Source organism: Mus caroli, chromosome 2 (assembly GCF_900094665.2).
Source record: "Mus caroli chromosome 2, CAROLI_EIJ_v1.1, whole genome shotgun sequence".
NCBI lineage: Eukaryota > Metazoa > Chordata > Mammalia > Rodentia > Muridae > Mus > Mus caroli.
In genome coordinates this window covers 118,128,665-118,148,400 of record NC_034571.1, presented here as the reverse complement: position 1 = coordinate 118,148,400, position 19,736 = coordinate 118,128,665, and the positions used below count along the sequence as shown (strand labels likewise).

The following is a 19,736-nucleotide window of genomic DNA, read 5'->3' as shown; positions in this document are numbered from 1 at the left end:
GACTCTAGCTGCATATGTATCAAAAGATGGCCTAGTATGTCATCACTGGAAAGAGAGGCCCATAGGACTTGCAAACTTTATATGCCCCAGTACAGGGGAATGCCAGGGCCAAGGTGTGGGAGTGGGTGGGTAGGGGAGTGTGGGGGGAGGGTATTGGGGACTTTTTGGATAGCATTGGAAATGTAAATGAGGAAAATACCTAATAAAAAAGATTAATTTAAAAAGAAAAAAAAAGAAGGTTGTGTTTAGGATTTACAGACTTCGTCCTTTCACTTGGGCCCCGCCTTCTCAGCTATAATCACCTGTCCTACAATAGCTCCTTTGTTGCAAAAGTGCACAACTTTTAATACTTGCTTTTAGCAGAGCCCAGCGTCCCAGTTCCTCCATTTTAATAAATGAGCTGGAAGGCCGGGGTCTCTGACTTTGGTTTCTCTCATCCTTCACTTCCAATCCACTTGCAGCCTTGCTGGTCCCGCTCACCAAGACCATCTGCCATCCATAGCCTTCCCTCCTTCTTACATGCCAATGGCCAAGCTACTACAGACTTCTACCCCAAGTCCTTTAATAGGCACCTTGAAAAGCCTCCTGTCTCCCCAGGGGAGCCCACTCAGTAGCCCTCCTTTAAAGGAATGCCTGATGGTGACTTTCTGCTAACTTAGAGATAAGTCTAAACTCCTCACTGTGGCCTAGGGCCTCCTGTGAAATTCAGTCCCTACCAAGGAGCCAGCACAGTGTCTCCTTAGCATGTGTCCTTGGCAAACAGCCTCTTATCACGTGTGAAGCCAGTCTACCTCCCAGCTCAGACCACCACTCTCCCTGTTGCCAGTGCCCGGGATGCCTGTGCTACACTGTGTCTGTCTTGTTGTCAACCACCAGCCTGTTCCTTTGTCATTTTCTCTCAGTCTTCTTCGATCATCTTGCCATGACTGCAGAAGTCATTTGTAGACTAAGTCACAACTTCATATATGAAGTTTTATTTAATGTTTAGATTTATTTTGTTCACTGTTGTTTTGTATGTGAGCATGTGCGTGCACATATAATATGTACATGTATGTGTGTGGAGGGGTGCGTGTGCTGTGGCATGCATGAGGAAGTCGAGGGACAATCTCATGGAGTTGATTTTCCTCCAGCTTTATCTGTGCTCCAGGAGTTGAACTCTGGTCACTAGGTATACACAATAAGTCTTTTTTACCAGTCTTAAAGGTTCTGACATTATTTTAATATATTTATTTATTTATTGACCATCTCCTATAGTAGATTGTAAACTCCATGTGTGCAGGGATTTTGCTGCACTCCTTATTGATACAGCATAGCTACTCATTAAAGGTTGTTGAATGAAGAACGAAGCCCCTGATTCTTAGGTTGACTCCTTAGAACTAAGCACTGAGATTAAAAGATGCTTTTGTGTATACAGTACAATGGTTTTTCTTATTCTAATATGCACATAAAATAAAACTTATCACTGTGACTATTTTAGACAGGCCATTTGGTGGCTTTCAGTAAATTCCCCTTGTGAGGCAACCATCTCCAGAACTCCTGTTTTAAGTTAAATGTATTTTTGACAGCCCTATACATGCGTGTAGTGCATTCTGCTTGCATTATCTGTCCACCCTCTGTTATCTCTCTCCCAACACTATCAACCCCTCTCTTAAAAGTCCTTCTTTCATTTTTTATGTCCTTTTTTTTTTTTTTTTATTTTGTTATGTGGGCTGGTCATGAGGGTGTGGTGTTGAGCCAACCACTGAAGCATGGTGAACTCGCCAGTGACTTCACCACTGAAGACAATGATTCTACTCCCTCAGGAACTGTCAGTGTACGTGGTTTCTCAGAGAGGGGCTAGGTTCCATGAAATCCTCCCCTAGTGATAGGCCTCGTCCTCTGCAGTCACAGAGCAAGCAATTGCAGTTGCCGTGAGAACAAGATTGCATTGGCCACATCCTTCCCAGACAATAGTGTTTCACAATCCTCCCCTCTATCATCTGGCCCTGACATTCTTTCCAGACCCTCTTTCCAGATGTTTCTGAGCCTTGAAGGGGTGACACAGATATTCTTGGAACCGAGAACACTCATTTGTTCTCAGCACCTTGACCAGCTGTGGACCTCTGAATTCATTGCTGCAGAAAAGCAGCCTCTCTGATCAAGGTTTCCTATGGATATAAACAGAAATGTTTAGGGGGCAGTTTGACAACATGATGGTTTTTGAAAAGGAAAGCAGCAGATTCACCCCCTTAGGCCTGTGACCTCCTTTGACCTGGTCCACAGCTCTAGGCATGAGATCCCTCCTGTGGAGTGGGCCTCAGATCCAATCAGAAAGCAGTTGGTTGTCACCACCACAGTCAAGCAGCTATTGCACCAGTGAACACATCTTACCTGGCAGGTTAGTGTCAGAGCAGGGGCATGCACACCTGGGCAAGATTGTTGGTGATTCCCCCTCACCCCTGGTAGCCTTGTGTGTAACATCATAGTAAGGCAGCCATTAGTGAGGACGTTTCTAGTTCAGTTTCAGCCTGATTTCCCTCTGTCTTCTAAGCAAGCTGTGTGGTGTCTTCAGCAATAAGATCTTACCATTAAGTTCTAGTGGTTAACCAAGAACAATTCCAGTGCCAAATATGGGATACTTCCTTAGGACTTGTTGGTCAGAAAGACCCAAAAGGCTCGCAGAAGAATGTTTCGTTTTAATATTGATCTACTACTAAACATCTGTTGGATGATAGAATATTGCATGACACACCTGTAGAATGAGTCCGTGGCGAGGCTGGTTGGGATAGGGGCAGGGCTCTAGGCACCAGTATTTCGCAGAAGCCCAGGGTAAATGACAGGAACAAGACATAGCAACAGCAGCCCCAAGGCTGCTTCTGCTTACAGTCCTGAGAATTCCCCCTTTTGATTTCCTTTCGAAGCTTTCTGAACTCCTCCCTCTGAGGATGAATTAAAATTCTATTGGTCAGCTTTCTTGGGAAGATCATGGCTGGTCTGACTTTCTCTGACATGAATAAATTGATATCTTAATCTTCTATATGTAATTGTAGGAAAGGAAGGGTTTTAAATAATTGGAGTCTAGTACCCAAAATTACATCCCTCGGAATCTCTGCAGCTTGCGGTTCGGTGGCTGGGCAAGAGCGACAAGAATTTACTGACCGCAGGAGCACTCTGCCTGTAAGTGATGAGTCTGCGTCAGGGTGAAGTCTGGTTATGAAGGCAAGAGAACCAACTCTACAGTCCAAGCGGTCTGAGCTGCAGATGTGGGAGTGAGCTCAGCATCCAGGACCACAGCTGTATGGCCTGAACTTCAGCCTAGATGAGGTGGCTTCGTAGGGAAAGGTGCTTGTCACCAAGTCTGATGAGCTGAGTTCAGTCTCTAGGAACCACATGGTAGTTGAAGAGAACCAGTTCCCGTAATATGTCCCCTGACCTCTACTTGTGTGCATGATGACACACACACCATATCCCCCTTCTTCAATAAATCTAATACAGTTTAAAATTATTTTTAAGTGTAGGTTTGTGGGGGGGAGGGTATATGCCCATGAGTGCAGGCATCTGCTGAGACCCAAGGTATCAGATGCCCCTGGAGCTGGCGTTGCAGATTATTTGAGCATGTGACTTGGGTGCTGGGAAGTGAACTTAGGTCCTCTGCAAGAGCAGTACGTGCTTTTAACCTCTGGACCTTCTTTCTGGTGGGACAAAATTAAAGCAACAGAACAAAAGCCTCTCAATCTTAGAGGGCAAACTAACGGTCAAGCAGCGCTTGTGTTACCCACTCACAAAGGACTGCAGAGAGGCAAGATGTCCCAGAAGTGAGGGAAACCAGTAGATAAAAACTAATCTTGCATTTTAACTTAAAAAAAAAAAACCAACTTTGGAAGAGTTGGCCTGGTGCCCTAGTTGTTGAAGCTCTTATAAGGAAGTAGTTATAGAGAGATTTGCACATAGAAAAGCTTTCTAATACCATGTTCTACTTCATTAAGAATAATAACTTCTGTTGAATCCAACAGCGTCCATGAGACACTCTCTTCCTACCACTGACCTATATGTGAAGAAATGTTAAAATAGTTGTAAATTTAGCTTAGTATCACATAGGAGCCATGGAAAGAGTTATCCATAACTAGATTGTTGGTAAAGAAATGGGTGTGTAGGTAAAGTTCTTCTGTGGTTGGAATATTGAGTAGGAACAGGGTTAACTTTTAAAACTTACTAAAGAACAGAGCTAAGCTAAACTTACTAAACAGAACTTACTAAAAACCACAAGCTGCCAAATCAGAATGACATTTTAAAGCCCTGCTAATACATCATTTGCCTTTCAAGAGATTTCTACTTGCAATTGCATTTCCCCCAGACTACGATACCCTCTCTGTAATCATCCATTTTCCCAGAAAGTATGGATCTCAAGTACGCTTGCCAACAGGCGCTGTCAAGCAAACAACTTCTAAGTTGATTCCAAAATTACTTCATCTATGGCTGTCAGTTTCTAGTGTAGACGTGTGTGAAGTCTATAGATTCTATTCTGTGCACTCGAGCTATTTGCCAAGTATCCACTATAATACCGAAGATAAGTCCCTGTGTTCTAAAATTGCCTAATAGGTACTGTGGAAATTAACAAGTGTCCTCTCTGCTCCATGGGTTTCAATGTTTCATTTTGACCTTGGAAAAGTTGTGAAGTTTCTGGGTTTTTGGACTTGTGTGTGTGTGTGTGTGTGTGTGTGTGTGTGTGAAGAGATTCTAACCAGGCATTCACACCCCAGGTCCAGAACCAGTGTTATGCATAGTCGAATTGGCCTTTCTTGGCATCATGTGATATTCCTGATGTTTGCTGGTTTTACCCACAAACACCATGTTCATGTTACTCTGAATTCTTCCACCACTCATGCATATGATACTCCATAGGATATTATTAAAATGAGCACAGATCCAAGCAGTGATAAAGGCAAACTCATTGGTTAAAATCCACATTCCTTTATGCTTTTCAAACAATATTGAGAATGGCGTGCTAAAGCATTTGTACTTGCCTTAGTAAATTAGCAGAAAAGAAGAGACGAGACTATCTTCTGCCTTGTTCCATTGCATAGGAATAGTGTATGACTCTGGCCTTGGTTTAAGATACTTAAAGTGAGACAAATCTTGATGGTTGTTGCATGAGCTAAACACATTGAATGATATGCATAATAATGAAGAATTGGAAGTGAGTTCGATGATACACAGTAAAAAATGATTGAATAAATTACATCATAGCTTGATGAAAACTAGGCAACACTAAAACTCATATTTTGGAATAGTATTTAATTGCTTGGGGAATATTTTGGGTAACATTTGCTGAAAGAGAACCAAGATTTTATCTTGCAAACAAGATTATAATCAGATTATCATTATGTTGTGGTTTAAGTAACACACACATGGTCGATTATGTATAATATAATCATATATAATAGTTTGTATACAGTTAGATTTATTTATGTCTCATTGCCTTTTCCTGATTGTCTAAAGTACTTTCTTCATCTTGAATAAAAGTACATGATAAAATATTGAATAATAAAAGAAAAAAATTAGTCGAGTCAAGAGACAGCCTGCAGGAAATTGATATCCATAATATATAAAGAATTAAAAGAACTAAATGTCAAAAATGCCAAGTCATGCAATTGATAAAAAGTCAAATTAACTGGTTAGACAGCTTTCAGAAGAAGTGCAAATAAAATATGGAGTGTAAAAAAAAAACAGAAATGCAAACAGCAAATGAACATATGCAATACATATTCTTTAGCCACCAGCAAAAAGCAGTTCTAAACTAAAATGCTGATATTCTGTCTCAACCCAGTCAGAATAGGAAACAGAAAACCACAAATACCTGGTGAGGATGGGGGCGGGGGGGAGGAATGTTTTTTCACTGCTGGCGGGAATGTCAGTGAATGCAGTCACTATGGAAATGGTTGTGCTGCTGCCTCGTCAAACTCAGCATAGAGCGTCCAGCCCTGCCACTCCCGGGCACATATCCCCAAAGGTCTAAGTGAGCACGCTGAGAGACACCTGCACATCTTGCTTGTTGGGGCACCAAAATAGCCTATTAGAGAAGCAGCTTAGGAATCAACAAATGTGATATCTATGAACAGTAACGTGTCATTCAGTCAGAAGAACAAAATTATGTCATTTTCAGGAAAATGGATGGAGCTGGAGATCTTATGACAGCAAAACAACCTAGACTCAGACAACTATTGCATGTTTTCTCTCAGATGTAGAATGTAGATTTTTCAACATATACATACATATATTAAAATATATGTATATATGTATATTTCATTTACTTATATATGAACAAGAACAGAAATGGTAACGGAATAAAGGGGGAAATACAATATGAATGTATGGAAATCCTGCTATGAAACCCATTATTTTGTGTGCTAATGTTTAAAATGATAAATAAAATAGATAAGTAACTTATTAAATGTTCATGGGGCCATGTTTGTAAAAATGACTTCCGTGTCCCGTTTTGTCTCCATAGTTATTGTATATGAGTGATATTGTGGCATTCAACCCCAGAGTTCAGTGACTTCTTTTTTGGGAGAACAAAATGAAGGCTGAGATTTTAGTCAGTAGATAATTGTTAAATTTTTAATTCCTTGTAAAACTTAGAACCTATTGATTGAAGATGGCAAGCTTTGAAACGATCCAGCACATTATATAAAGTATCAAGGTCTGCCTAAAATCCAACTGTAGGCAAAATTATTTTTAAATTATTTTAAATCTTTTTTAATTTAAAAAATGAAAAGCCAGTAGAGTACAATATGTACCCACAGTGAAGTGGTGTGCCTGCTTAGACCGGGGATGTGGGGTCTCAGTCACAAAGGTACCTGCCGCCAAGCCTAGGTTTGACCAGGGATGGACATGGTGGAAGATGCCCACATGCATGCCATGGCATGAGAGTGTCCCCTTAAACACACACACACACGCACACGCACACACATGTATCAAATATTAAATCAGTCTAAACATGTCTGCTTCATTGAGCATTTCTCTTTGACAGAACTTTCAGTGTTCTCTTCTCTAGCTTTTGAAATGCACGTTCCATTAGTGCTGTCTGCAGTCAACCATTGTGCTAACAGGCACTCAAAGATAACCTCTCCCCAGCCCTCCCTTCGCCCTGTTTGCTTTTAGGAACCACTGTTCTACTCGAAACTTCTGCATGGTAACGTTTAAAACCCCACCTTGGAACGACAGGCTGTGGCACTTGCCTCTCTGTGCTTCCCTAATTAATTTATCATCAATCAAAAACCCCACTGATTTTAAATGGTGGGATTCTATCTTTTTCATGACTGACTAATACTTAGTGGAACATACCTACCACAGTTCATTCATTAGCTGACAGACACACGGGTAGCTTCCATTCTTAGCAATTATGGACGATAGCAATGACCACGGAGTTCATATGTTCCTTTGACACATGAATTCTATGCCACTGAAATATAATGGTACATGAAAGGCTGCTGCAATATAGATACCTAGGTATTTTCTAGACCAGCTGATTGGATAGTAATACCAGGATGCTGTGTTTCCCTCAACATTCAGGCTTATAAGGAATTTCCCTAAATTTATCTGATTCTAACAAGGGCATCTTTGAATGGACAGGAACCAATGTTTTCCCCTCCTTTGTAGGTGAGAAAAATGGAAGTTAGGGGTGGAAAGGTCTACTCAGACTTTACACAGAGCCAAGGATGTGGGAGCTGCCGGAAGTTCTTGTCTGAACTTGGAGCTGCAGGATGGGGCACAGCTGCCCCTTCTGTGCTGGCCCTTTCTCCTCTGAGATTTGACGAATCTCTTATTCTTTACTTTCAGATTACAGAACAGGCCCGTGTTTTACTGTGGTAAGCAACCAGATGTGCCAGGGACAGCTCAGCGGGATTGTCTGCACCAAAACACTCTGCTGTGCCACCGTGGGCCGAGCCTGGGGCCACCCCTGTGAGATGTGTCCTGCCCAGCCTCACCCCTGCCGCCGCGGTTTCATTCCCAACATCCGCACTGGAGCTTGTCAAGGTAAAGCCACAGTATTAACAAGGAACAGTCCTGTTCAATAGAGGGCCACGCCCGGGCTGCTGAAAATGCCCTAGTCCCCGCTGGAGGGGGACAGCTCAGCTGCTGAGAACTCCCATCCCCTGCCTCCGGGTACAGCTGAAGCCTCAGTAGCCAGATTCTTGGAGTCCGGAAGGTTTGCTAAGTCTGTCTGGCCAGCAGGCCCCTCTGGCCCAGGAGTGGTTCCGTGTGCTCTGGCTCAGGCGTAGAAACTGTGTTGGGGCTACGCTGTACCTAACGGCGCTGCCTTGTAGAAACACAGCGAACAAGGTAGTGGTTGTTGTTGTTTTCTCTTCATCTGAAACTCTTAGAGGCCTGAGCTCCAGGTTGCACTTAACTGACCTAAAGAAAATTGCTCCTCTGGACATTTGACATGCTACATTATGGCTTGTTTGTTTGTTTGTTTGTTTGCTTGTTTGTTTTTAACAAGTCAGAAATAAGTTAGAACTGGCTTCACTGTTTTAAATGCCCCCAGATGTTGTCTTAGGACTCTCCTGCCCTCCCCTAGAATTCTGGTTTTGGCTTTGCCTCTGCTCCCCCAGCTGTGTAAATTCTTCCATTGTCTGGATGTCTGGCAGGAAAGAGGAGGAAGTGAGCAGAGGCCACTCCACTCTAAACTGATGGGCCTGAAAACTCGCAGGCTATCTCTGCTTCCTTTAGACGGCTGCGGTGCTTTTTTTAGACAACGGCAGTATTTTCATAAAACTCACAAAATATGCTTTTTCTGAGGCAACTAGGTAGTAGCTTGGCTCAGTTCCTTGTGTTCATTCTGAAGATTAGGATTCAGGACAGGGTTCGAGCTGCTCTCATCTGTGTGTGCGGTGGGCAGCACTAGATTGATTGTGCCTGGCTTCAGACTCCTCTGCGTGCCCTTGGATGTGCCCCTCTAAATGTCTGGGAGCAGCCAAAAGACACTGTTTTAAAATCCTAGAGTTGCAAAGGACTGATGTGAGCAGGCATCTCTTTTGATGTCATTTTTTCCCCCTCCTTCTTAGAAAGTCTCCTTGAGTTTTGAGGAATTTGTTGGTCATTATATTTTGAAGTTGCTAATAGCCATGAGCTGTTGACAGTGACTAGGGAGACAGATCCTCACTTCCCAGCTTCCAGTCAGAGGTCTGGGAACCAGCAGAAGAAAGAGACAGGGAAGGAGAAGAGAGGAAAGGCAGATAGATTCTCCTCAGCTTGCTAGTCCTCTCGTACAGTCTGGACTTCCCCTAGATTTGCTTCCTGTCCCTTCTTGACTGTCCATCAACACCTAGGTGGGGAATACTAAACATTTGTTTGGCAAAAACCCATGGCTTCAAAATAGCAGCTTATATGGTCACTTGCAAAAAGAACTTTTTTCTTTTGATGGAGGAGGTTCTCGAAGTGTTATATGTAGCCAGGGTGTCCTCTCACTGGTGTTTTTAGTCCTTGGGCCAGATGCAGGCTGTGGGCAAATGTGTTGTTAGACACAGATGTACAGGCATAGTCTGGGAGTTCATGGTCAATGGGGAACTGCCTACATATTGGCTAAAACTCATGATCAACAAGACTATCTAGAGTTGTCTCTCTGACTATAAAGTTGTGATTTCAAATCATGTTTTAATAAACATTCAGAAAAACCCTGATCTAAAACAAAAATGAAACTGGCTGTAGAATATAATCACAATTGTTTCAGTATAGTCATTGGTAGGTCAGAACATTCTATTAAAACGGTGACACTTCTATTCCAAACAAATATTTCTCCTCTGGTTCTCCTTTAATTGTGGGGTGGCTTTCCCCAGCAGCATAGGGTAAGAGCCTGGAAATGTCACTCTCTCTGTTGCTTCTCATACCATCAGGGCCTAGGGAAGATACTGTGCTCACTAATGTCTCCAAGACAGTCTAAGACAAAGATACTTAACTCCTGTTGGGGATCTTTATTGAATCAGTATTTTCCAAATGAAGAAACTGAGAGAATACACTTGTATACATTGTCTTCACAATGGAATCCAGGCAGCCAACACCATGGAGGAGGAGGTTTCTGTTGGAAAGGTTAATTTAGGACTATATATAGAACCAGAGGCTAGTCTCTAGGTTCTTAGAAAGGGCACTGAGCATAGTGGATTGAGTCTGCTGCGGGGAAGCCCATGTTGTTGAAGAATAAAACACATTCATTACTAGGATGGTTGTGGTGAGAACCAGGGGCTGGATGTTGCTATCACAGTAGCCATAGACTAGTGAACAGTCATAGGCTTTCTCTGAATTAGTGGTGATGGGGAGGGACATGATCCTAGCTTTCAAAGGTCCTCCCTGGTACAAGTTCTTGTGGGTGGGTCTACCGCTGAACCCTCACATTCTCCAGCACAGCTCTCGTTTCTGGCCCCGATGAACTTTTCCTGCACAAGACAATTTTCCAGAGGGTAGAAGGGAATATGAAGACACTAGCTGTCACATGGCAATCTCAGCGATCTCAAATAAATTTTGTGTGACTGTAACACTTCAAGATAGCTTTATTAATAGACATGCATCACATTTTGCCTTTGAAGGATGTCTTAGATACTTTTGATTATTATTGGCAATCTGAAGGTGAAAATGACACAGTAAAGGTTGTCATTTTAATCATTGTATATTCTACTTGGCTGTGTATGATGAAGCCCCGCATTTAGTAGAATGACCTCCTCTGCCTATGGGAAGACAGGACTTCTCTTTGAGCATTATTGACTAAGCTATGTTAACAACTTAGTTGTTTACATAATGTATTATAACAGTTGCTGTCATATCCTGAAAGCTGTGGTGGGTTCCTTTGACATAAACATGGTGATATAATTGTGGATAAACTATTACATTTTATTCTTCAATGAATCTTTCTCTCTTCCCAAATTTGACAGATGTGGATGAATGTCAGGCCATCCCAGGGCTGTGTCAAGGAGGAAATTGCATTAATACCGTTGGATCTTTTGAGTGCAAATGCCCCGCTGGACACAAATTTAATGAAGTGTCACAAAAATGTGAAGGTAAGCAACCTCATGGCTTGCAGCTCAAGAGAATGAGGAAGACAGACAGGGTGGCATCGGCATCAAGCTTGTTAGCACATTAAACCCTAGACCTTCTGGGTTTTTCATTCCCAGGAGGCTGGAAATATGACAGTCTGACAGAAATTATGCATCTTCCATTCATGGAACCAGAAAAGCCTCTGCAGCTTGTTCTGCTTTTATAGAAACAAAATGAGAGGCGCATCTGAATCAAATAAGTAGTACAACATGAAATATTTTCAACTGAAATTTGGCTTAAAGTATTCAAGACGTGTGTTTTGTATAGTTTTGGAGGCATGACTTTAAAGTTGACTATTAGATACCATTCAAAATGATACCACTGATATTTTCTAGTTAAATGTAGAATTTTGAGGGGTGTGTGTGACTTAGTAACATAAATAGTTGTGCTCTTAGTTAGAGCTTAGGATTTTCTTTTCTGGACCTTGATATCTACTGGATGAAAAGCCAAGCAAAAAAGCAGGCTGATGTGATTTTTCTATTTCTGTTTCGTTTGTAGAGCAGGCTTCTAAAATGTATACACAGGGGACATGTTTACATCTAGCTCTGCTGTTATATGCAGAAGCAGGCTGCCTTCCGGGGAAGTGATTTGTTTTTGAGATGCAAGCATCCCGGAAATATGTAGATGGCTCTCAGTTCTCCTTGCTGAATTGATGGAGTGTGTTCTGACAACCTTGGAGCAACAAGCAAAGCTCCATCTTGGGTCAAGCTCAGACAAGGCCATTCCTTTATTGTCATCCATCCTCCGGCTGTGGCCTAAGTTTCAATTAGAAGTCTGTGGTTTTTGTTGAACAAGTCTATCCTTGGGTTCTTAACCTCCATGAGTTCCCAGTCTATCAAAGCAACAGAAGACAGCTTCTGATGTGAAGTACTATCAATAAACCATAGTCAGACATTTAATATGACTTGCCCAGAATGGAATAACCTAGTTGTCATAGAATTCCTTCGTGGGTTTCAATGGTTTTTAAAATTATTAATTGGCATAATTTATAATTGCTGTTGCAATTGAGAATATATTTTTATTTATATCACATATGTAGATATATATGATATATCATATATAAATATATCCTTCATAAAATATCATCTATAATATATATGAAATTTGTATGGCATATATAAAATATATCATATATAATATATAAAATATCAGTTATTTCAACTATAGAACCATGAGACAGTTTTACTTCCTTCCTGAAGCTGGGCTTCATAAAAACATCTCATGTTTTAAAGAACAATAAGACTGGTTTTCTCCAGGGGGACTGATCTTAGGAACTGTTGACATCAGGATGAAGTAGAGAGTATTGGTACTGACAGGGGCAGAGGTCTGTCTGCTTTTCCACATTGTAAATGATGGGAGTGTCTTGAGGATGTTGAGTGTCTTGAGGCTGTTAAGTAGCTGCCAAGGGTTCATTTTGACTCTCATGCTGACGTTAATCCACTATATTGTATTGACATATCTCTCTCTCTCCCCACCACCACCCCTGCTCTCTTGTAGTCCTGGCTAGCTCGAAACATGTTTATAGACCAGGCTGTCTCCTTCTCCACTCTATGTAATCCTGGCTAATTTGAAACTTGCTACATAGACCAGGCTGGCCTCTAATTGGTAGAGGTCTGCCTGCCTCCATATTTGGAGTTCTGGGAATAAAGGCAAGGTTCTCATGCCCAGCATTTATTTTAATTCCTAATGCTTGGAAACTATTTAACAATATTCTGGTATGGATATTCAGCCATTCTTAAAGGTATCTTTTGTGTTGATGTAATGAGGTTTCCTGCATGCAGAATCCACATCAACAACAGTCTGTGTGTCACATTTTTAAGCTTTTCTCTACTTACCATATTGAGCAACAAAAGATATAGTCAGCTTCAAGACTAAAGGCAATGGAGACCATATGGCCTGTCTAGCCTGTGTTTTGTCTTTTAGAATCAGAGTACTTCCTGCCTGAACAAAAATTGTTTTTCTGCCTTTTGCTTTTTGCTTGATTAGGCTCGCTAACAGAAACAGTCATAGTTGTGCATCACACAGAATATTCAGATATAATGCTCACACAGAAAAAATAGGGAACTCAATCTTTTATTTTTATTAATCCTAAGAAACCTACTTTGTGATATATCTAATAAATCAAAAATTCAACCTGAGAATTAATATTTTTGACAATAAAAACAAATTCTCAACTGCACATTGGAATCTATAGCAAGATAGAGAACAGACCTCTTTGGTGAGAGCTCATCTTTCCTCTGCTACCTACAGTTATATTAAATTTTGGTGGTGGTTTTTCCTGTCTCTATTTTTCTATGCAAATTGACATCAGATATGATATTTTCTTGTTACTGCTATATTTGCTCTAGCCTGGGACTGGTTGGAATAAAGTTGGACTGTTTTGCCCTGGTAGAAATGTCATAAGAAAGTCTTCCCACACCCTTCTGCAGGTTGGAGAATGGCACCATTTGAACACAGGCTGTCCTTTGTGGTCAAGGGAGGGATGCTAGCAGATTGAGCACACAAATGCAAAGAGAACAGCAAATCCTATGTGTAGCCAGGAATAGAGTCTGGCATAACAGGGTCCTCATTGTTAGCATGCTTTGTGAAAGCTGCATGAGAGTTAGCTTTTCAATACTATGACAAAATACCTGGGGTAGTCAACTTAAGAAGAGGAAAGGTTTGTGTGCCTGTATGTGTCCTGCACCCATAGCACTCATGTGCAGGTCTGAGGACAGCTTGCAGGAGCAGGCTCTTTCCTTTCACTGCGTGGGTCCTGGGGATCAACCTCAGGTGGTCAGGCTTGGCAGCCAGAACCATTACCTGCTGAGCTGTGTCACTGGCACTGTGGCTGGCTTTTAAAGTGTGCTTTCCCTTGACTTTGAAAGGAAGAAACTATGTAGTTCTTAAATTATCTTAAAAACAAAAGAGCCACTTCAGTCCAGTGAGTATTAGCAAATTTCTGAGATGACAGCCACCACTGCTCCATCACAGGCTGCTCTACTGAAATGCTTGTCATTTGAGCTTCCTCTTCAGAATTCTCCCTTTCTTTTACTAAAACCTCAATAAAACATATTAACTATGGTTTAATACATGTATACAGTTTAGAACAGTTGAAATGTAAATGAATAAACCAAAGTGATTCAATATTAGATTTTAAATATTTTAAGCGACAAAGATGGAAGTTTATAGCTGGGATTCGAGAAAGAGGATCAGAGCTCGCAGGCTGATTCTCAGCAAAACCTCTTTGCTGGTTTTTCTGAGGACTGCAAAGCTCCTGTACTGAAGGAGCAGAGGTGCCCTCGCCTCCTGGAAACCAAGCTTACTGTGGGAGGAAATTAAGAAATTAAAAATACGTAGTTAAGGGATTACATTTTATATCTGGAAGAACTCATTTGAATTAATGGTTAACTTTTAATGTTTGGGGATTTAGATTATCATCAGCATAGCCTCCAGGAATCTTAAGAGCAGAGTACAAGGCAAAGTAATTTTTACCATGTGGTCTCTACATCCATGCACTCCCTGATATGTGAGTTAGAGTGCTTGGGACTTCTCTTTACCACAATAATGTCATACTTATATCTGCATATATTATATGTATATAATATATTACTATACATCTATATATACATATAGATGTATATGTGTGTGTATGTATGTGTGTGTGTGTGTATCCCACTGTACCCAGCAGGCCTATCAAACATATATTTTTATGAGTGGCATCTGATACAGACTGATTTATGGAAATCTTGCTCAAGTCACCATTTTGGATTCTGTTACTTGGGATGCCTGAAGTTCTAGTAAAATGAGATAACCATGGAGTTGTAGGAGCCTGTAAGATGATGAACCAGGAGGAAGAAGTCTAGCCTGTGACTTTGGGGGAACCCCTTAGCACATAGCCCTTCCCACAAGGCATTTCCACCACTGTCTACTAATGAGAGCAGACCACTGGGGAGGAAATATTAAGGAATTCAAACCTCCACATGCAACAATTTCTCTCATCCTGTTTTACCTTAATGAGCCCTAGCAGCCAATCACCTTTGGCTTCTGTGGCATTTAAGATATTCGTTAAGGCATTTCTTTAGGATCAGTGTGTGTGTGAGAGAGGGAGAAGTGGCAGGAGTAGAGGAGAGATCATGTGACCTCATCAATTGACCACAGCGGGCAGTGTGGCGTAAGTGACCTAGGTGGTGCAGAGTCAAGTCACCATTAGAAATGCTCATCTTCCATGACTTCCTATAAGATATGGGGTACCTGGAAAGGATGTGACCTCAGGCAAGGCAGTTGTGTGCAGCTCCATGATGCCTTACAGGACCAAAAGTCAATGGCAGTCTGTTGACCACATCTCCAACAGTAGGAGCAGGCAGTCCTTCTGTTGGAAAGCTGACTAGAACATCCCATTGTCTGGAGTTCACTCACCAAGTGCACATTTCCCAACAAAGGAGCACTACTGTGGTTATTTGGATGTGCCTTTGGAAAACCAAGTTGGTACTTCCTACCCCTAGTCTGGTCACCACAGGTCAGCAACTCCCAACCAGTGCTCAGGCCACTAGGTCTTCTCTGAGGGATTACAATATCTGCCTTGTGGGAAATTTGATTAGAACAAATACAGAAGATGATGGAGCATATAGAATAATTAGCGGAGGAGTTTAATCTAGTACAAAATATGCAGAGAAAGAGAGAGCAAGCTTTCAAGACAAATGCACTTGAAATATTAGCAGGCTATTAGTCTGCTAGTTTCAGTTCTAGAGACGGTAAGTTTATTTGGCTCCCTTTCTTGAATCTGGTAAATCCTTCGGGAATGTCTGTCTACATCGGCTCTTCTCTGGACAGCTGTTATCTGGGGGCTTGACTTCAGAAGCAATCTGTGTGACCGTGAAATTTCATATTGCAGCCCCCAGATGACAAGAACTCCATTTTCTATTGCAGATATTGACGAGTGCAGCACCATTCCTGGAGTCTGTGATGGCGGGGAATGTACAAACACTGTCAGCAGCTACTTCTGCAAATGTCCCCCTGGTTTTTACACCTCTCCCGATGGTACCAGATGTGTAGGTGGGTCTAATTACAAATGGTGGGCACAGTTTTTATTCATAGACCACAATGAACATCTCTCTGAATAAGTTTGTTAATGGGACCAGTCATTTCTGGAAATGCATTCAAGAGTAGAGAGCCTATTACCTAGCAGAAGTTCTGTGTCCTTGTTTATGGATTTGTAGATGCCGTCTGTCTGTGAGTTAAGGTGCGGTCATGCTTTATCTAGCCATGTTGTCTCTCCATGACTACATTTAGCCATTTTCCAGAATCTTTGTTAATCTAAGTCTAAGATTTTGCAATAATCTTTACTGGGTCTGGCTTCTACACATCTGCTTTGCCAGGCTTACCTTCCTAAAATAGTGATTTGATTAAGTAACATTCTTGCTTAAGCATCTCAGGTACTTTTCACCAGGAATGGAAATTAGTGACTTTCAATTTGTATCCAAAACTTCCACATAAACTGCAGGCATGTCAGTACCTGCATATATACACACTCCAGGTAAGACAACACACACACACACAAATATACCACATGCACACACACACACACACACACACGCACGCACACGCGTGCACACACACACTTTTATACACACACTTGTACACACGCATACACACATGCACACATACACACACTTCCTACGTGCACACACACACATCCTACATGCACACACACACATACTTGTACACACACACACACACACACACACACACCCTCTACTCCACACAGAGCAGGTCTGCTCTTATCTGTTGTGATGTTTTACTTGCCTAAAGACAGAAAATTAAATGAAGGTGTAATTTATTCTTTTTAAAACTAATTTACATTATTTTGAATTATATGTGTATGTGACTTTGTGTGCTTGTGAGCACGGGTACAAAAGAGGGTGTTGGATTCCCTGAAGCTGGAGTTAACAGGAAGTTGTGAGCCTTCTAACACAGGTGCTGGGAGCCAAACTCAAGTTCTCTGATGATGCTATTTGTAAATCAAGGGCTGCCAATAACCTGATGGCAGCTTGTAACTTCAGCCCTGATAGTCCTCATTTTACCACAAGGATCAAGAGTCTCCAGTACCCTGGAGCTCTTGACTCTAGCTGCATATGTATCAAAAGATGGCCTAGTCGGCCATCACTGGAAAGAGAGGCCCATTGGGACATGCAAACTTTATATGCCCCAGTACAGGGGAACTCCAGGGCCAAAAAAATGGGAATGGGTGGGTAGGGAAGTGGGGGGGGGAGTATGGGGGACTTTTGGGATAGCATTGGAAATGTAATTGAGGAAAAGATGTAATAAAAAATATTTAAAAAAAAAAGAGTCTCTGACTCACTGATAGCATGCTATCCATCTAGAACTGTAACCACATGGTATCAGTTAATTTGCAAAATAATAGTCATTAGCCTGTTAAAAGTTTGCCATTGGCAACCGTAGGTCCCAGCTTTGCTCTGAAGGAGAAACCATCCATCTGCTAATTATATGTACACATTTCATAATGTGGTCAAGTGTTTACAACTGGGTTTTGACTACCCAGCTGGGACACAACTCATGCTTGGAGTCCTCTGCCCATTCTTAATAGCCTTTGGGTTCTGTGCCCAAAATATTTAATAGCATAATATGTAAACATTAGTAGCCTTGAAACCTTTCGAGTTAGAATGTAGAACTCCCATTTCTCCATCATGTTCACAGAGAGGTGTCCCACTGTGGGCTTCCCAGAGAAGGCATGTCTACACCCCCTGTGTAGGTACTCTTCCTAGATCTAGCTGGCATATGACCCATTCTTGCTGAGATGTCTGCCCAGAGGTACCTGAACCAGAATTAACATTTTCTGGGAATTGCATCTGTACTTGATGGTGGTCATAAGTACCACTCAGAAACTGTCTTGTGTCTGTGATGCTGACCCTTAGTCGTTTTCTGTGGTATGTCTAGGTTTGTCTTATCCTTCTTTGCTTAAACAATGTAAATGTTCCTAAATTATGAGTGTTTATCTTTAAGCATTTCAACAGTAAAACCATCAAAGGCTTTGTGTTTTTAAGGATGTCTCAGAGAAGTGTACACAGACGACCCTCTACGGCAAAGCTTGATGCTGAATATTCAGACTTATGGCACATAGGGATAGAGTTTTGGCTGCCAAAAAATTTCATGTTACAAAGTCCATTCATGCATCTTACATTAAGTGAGAAGCATATTTCAGATAAGACTTGCTTTTCTCAACTTGATTATATACTTGATTATGTATGGAGATGTATTTTCCTTGGTGAGCCATGGTGTGTAGATAGAAATAGGTGTTTACCCCTTGCTATGGTCTCCTCTTCCCAGGAACACCTCAGGAGCTTTTCCTGTGCTCTAAGCTCTTTTTTTTTTTTTGGTAGCCGAGAGTTGTACCATAGTGTGTAAGCTGTTGTCATGACAGTCAGACATGATGTAATCCAATAAAAGTGATCTATAGGAGAGTGCCCCACAGTGCTGCTTTGAGAAGATACTTTTCCGCCAGAAAGAAAAGAACTCATCTAGAACTGTTGGGCCCCTATAGGGCTAAGAATTTGCAGTCAGTGATGTTTTGGAATTTATTAATAATTAACCCTTTGAAAAAATTCCTGAGAGCTTCAGGACAAGAGGGAACCTGATTAATAGGCATTAAATCTTGCTGAAAATTGACTCCACCCTTTAAAACACAACTTCACAAGTCTGAGGGACAATTTCAGACTAAAAACTAACGCCCATGTCACAGTTTAATGTTTTTTAAATGAATTTATGCAAATGTTTGCCTAAAGTAGTTTGAATTATGTAATTTAAACCAAAAACGACCCAGGCTGTCTTTAATCAGAGATACGTCTTTATGAATAATTGTCTGTCATCACTGGTGATTGTCTTAGTCCTTTTTTTCCTATGGTGCATTGGTTTAAACCATTTCGTCTCACCTTGGGTATGGGATGTGGAGTTTTGGCAAAGTGTTCCAGTGTGCAGAGGCAAGGTATGATACAAGGCATTTCTGATCGAGTACTGGGCCAGTGGAATGCTTAAGGGCTCAAAGCTTCCTTTCCAGAGCTTACACTCATGGGTCAGCCTGTCATAGCCCCAGGGTGAGGCATTGGAGGTGTTGAGACAGAGGAATGTTGTCCCTAGCATGATCACAAAGTCTACATGTGTTCTTGTTGTTTTTCTCTCAGATGTTCGCCCTGGTTACTGCTACACAGCTCTGGCAAATGGGCGCTGCTCTAACCAGCTGCCACAGTCCATAACCAAAATGCAGTGCTGTTGCGATGTTGGCCGGTGCTGGTCTCCAGGGGTTACTGTCGCTCCCGAGATGTGTCCCATCAGGTCAACTGGTAAGAGTCCATCTATAGCATAGCCCATGCAACCCTGCCAAGCCCATGGCTTGTTTCTAGATCTGCCGATGACTTGGTTCTCTCATTGCCATAGAGTAGCATGGAGTCTCTGTTTTCTCATATTCCTCAAGGGGGACCTGGTGGCTCTCCTGTGACGTTTACCAGCTCAGAACGATAAAGTCCGGCTGCCCTACCACATACTTCTCCCCTTTCCCTAGCAGTCATCACTTTTCTCTTCCTTCTGCCAAGTCCCATTTTTGTTTTTTGGTTTTTGTTTTTTGTTGTTTGTTTTTTGTTTTTTGTTTTTGTTTTTGTTTTCCTTTGTAGCTTTCC

At 41.7% G+C, this 19,736-nt stretch overlaps 1 protein-coding gene across 2 annotated transcripts in view; it reads left to right on the top strand.

Moving 5' to 3' along the window:
• Fbn1 (fibrillin 1) overlaps positions 1-19,736 on the top strand; it is a 206,071-nt gene that overhangs the window by 93,666 nt on the left and 92,669 nt on the right. For both annotated transcript variants that reach the window (XM_021156745.1, XM_029472540.1), the window contains exons 7-10: positions 7,819-8,016; positions 10,905-11,030; positions 15,976-16,101; positions 19,245-19,403. In XM_021156745.1, coding sequence (XP_021012404.1) covers positions 7,819-8,016; positions 10,905-11,030; positions 15,976-16,101; positions 19,245-19,403 — 609 coding nt within the window. The remainder of the gene's footprint in view (positions 1-7,818; positions 8,017-10,904; positions 11,031-15,975; positions 16,102-19,244; positions 19,404-19,736) is intronic.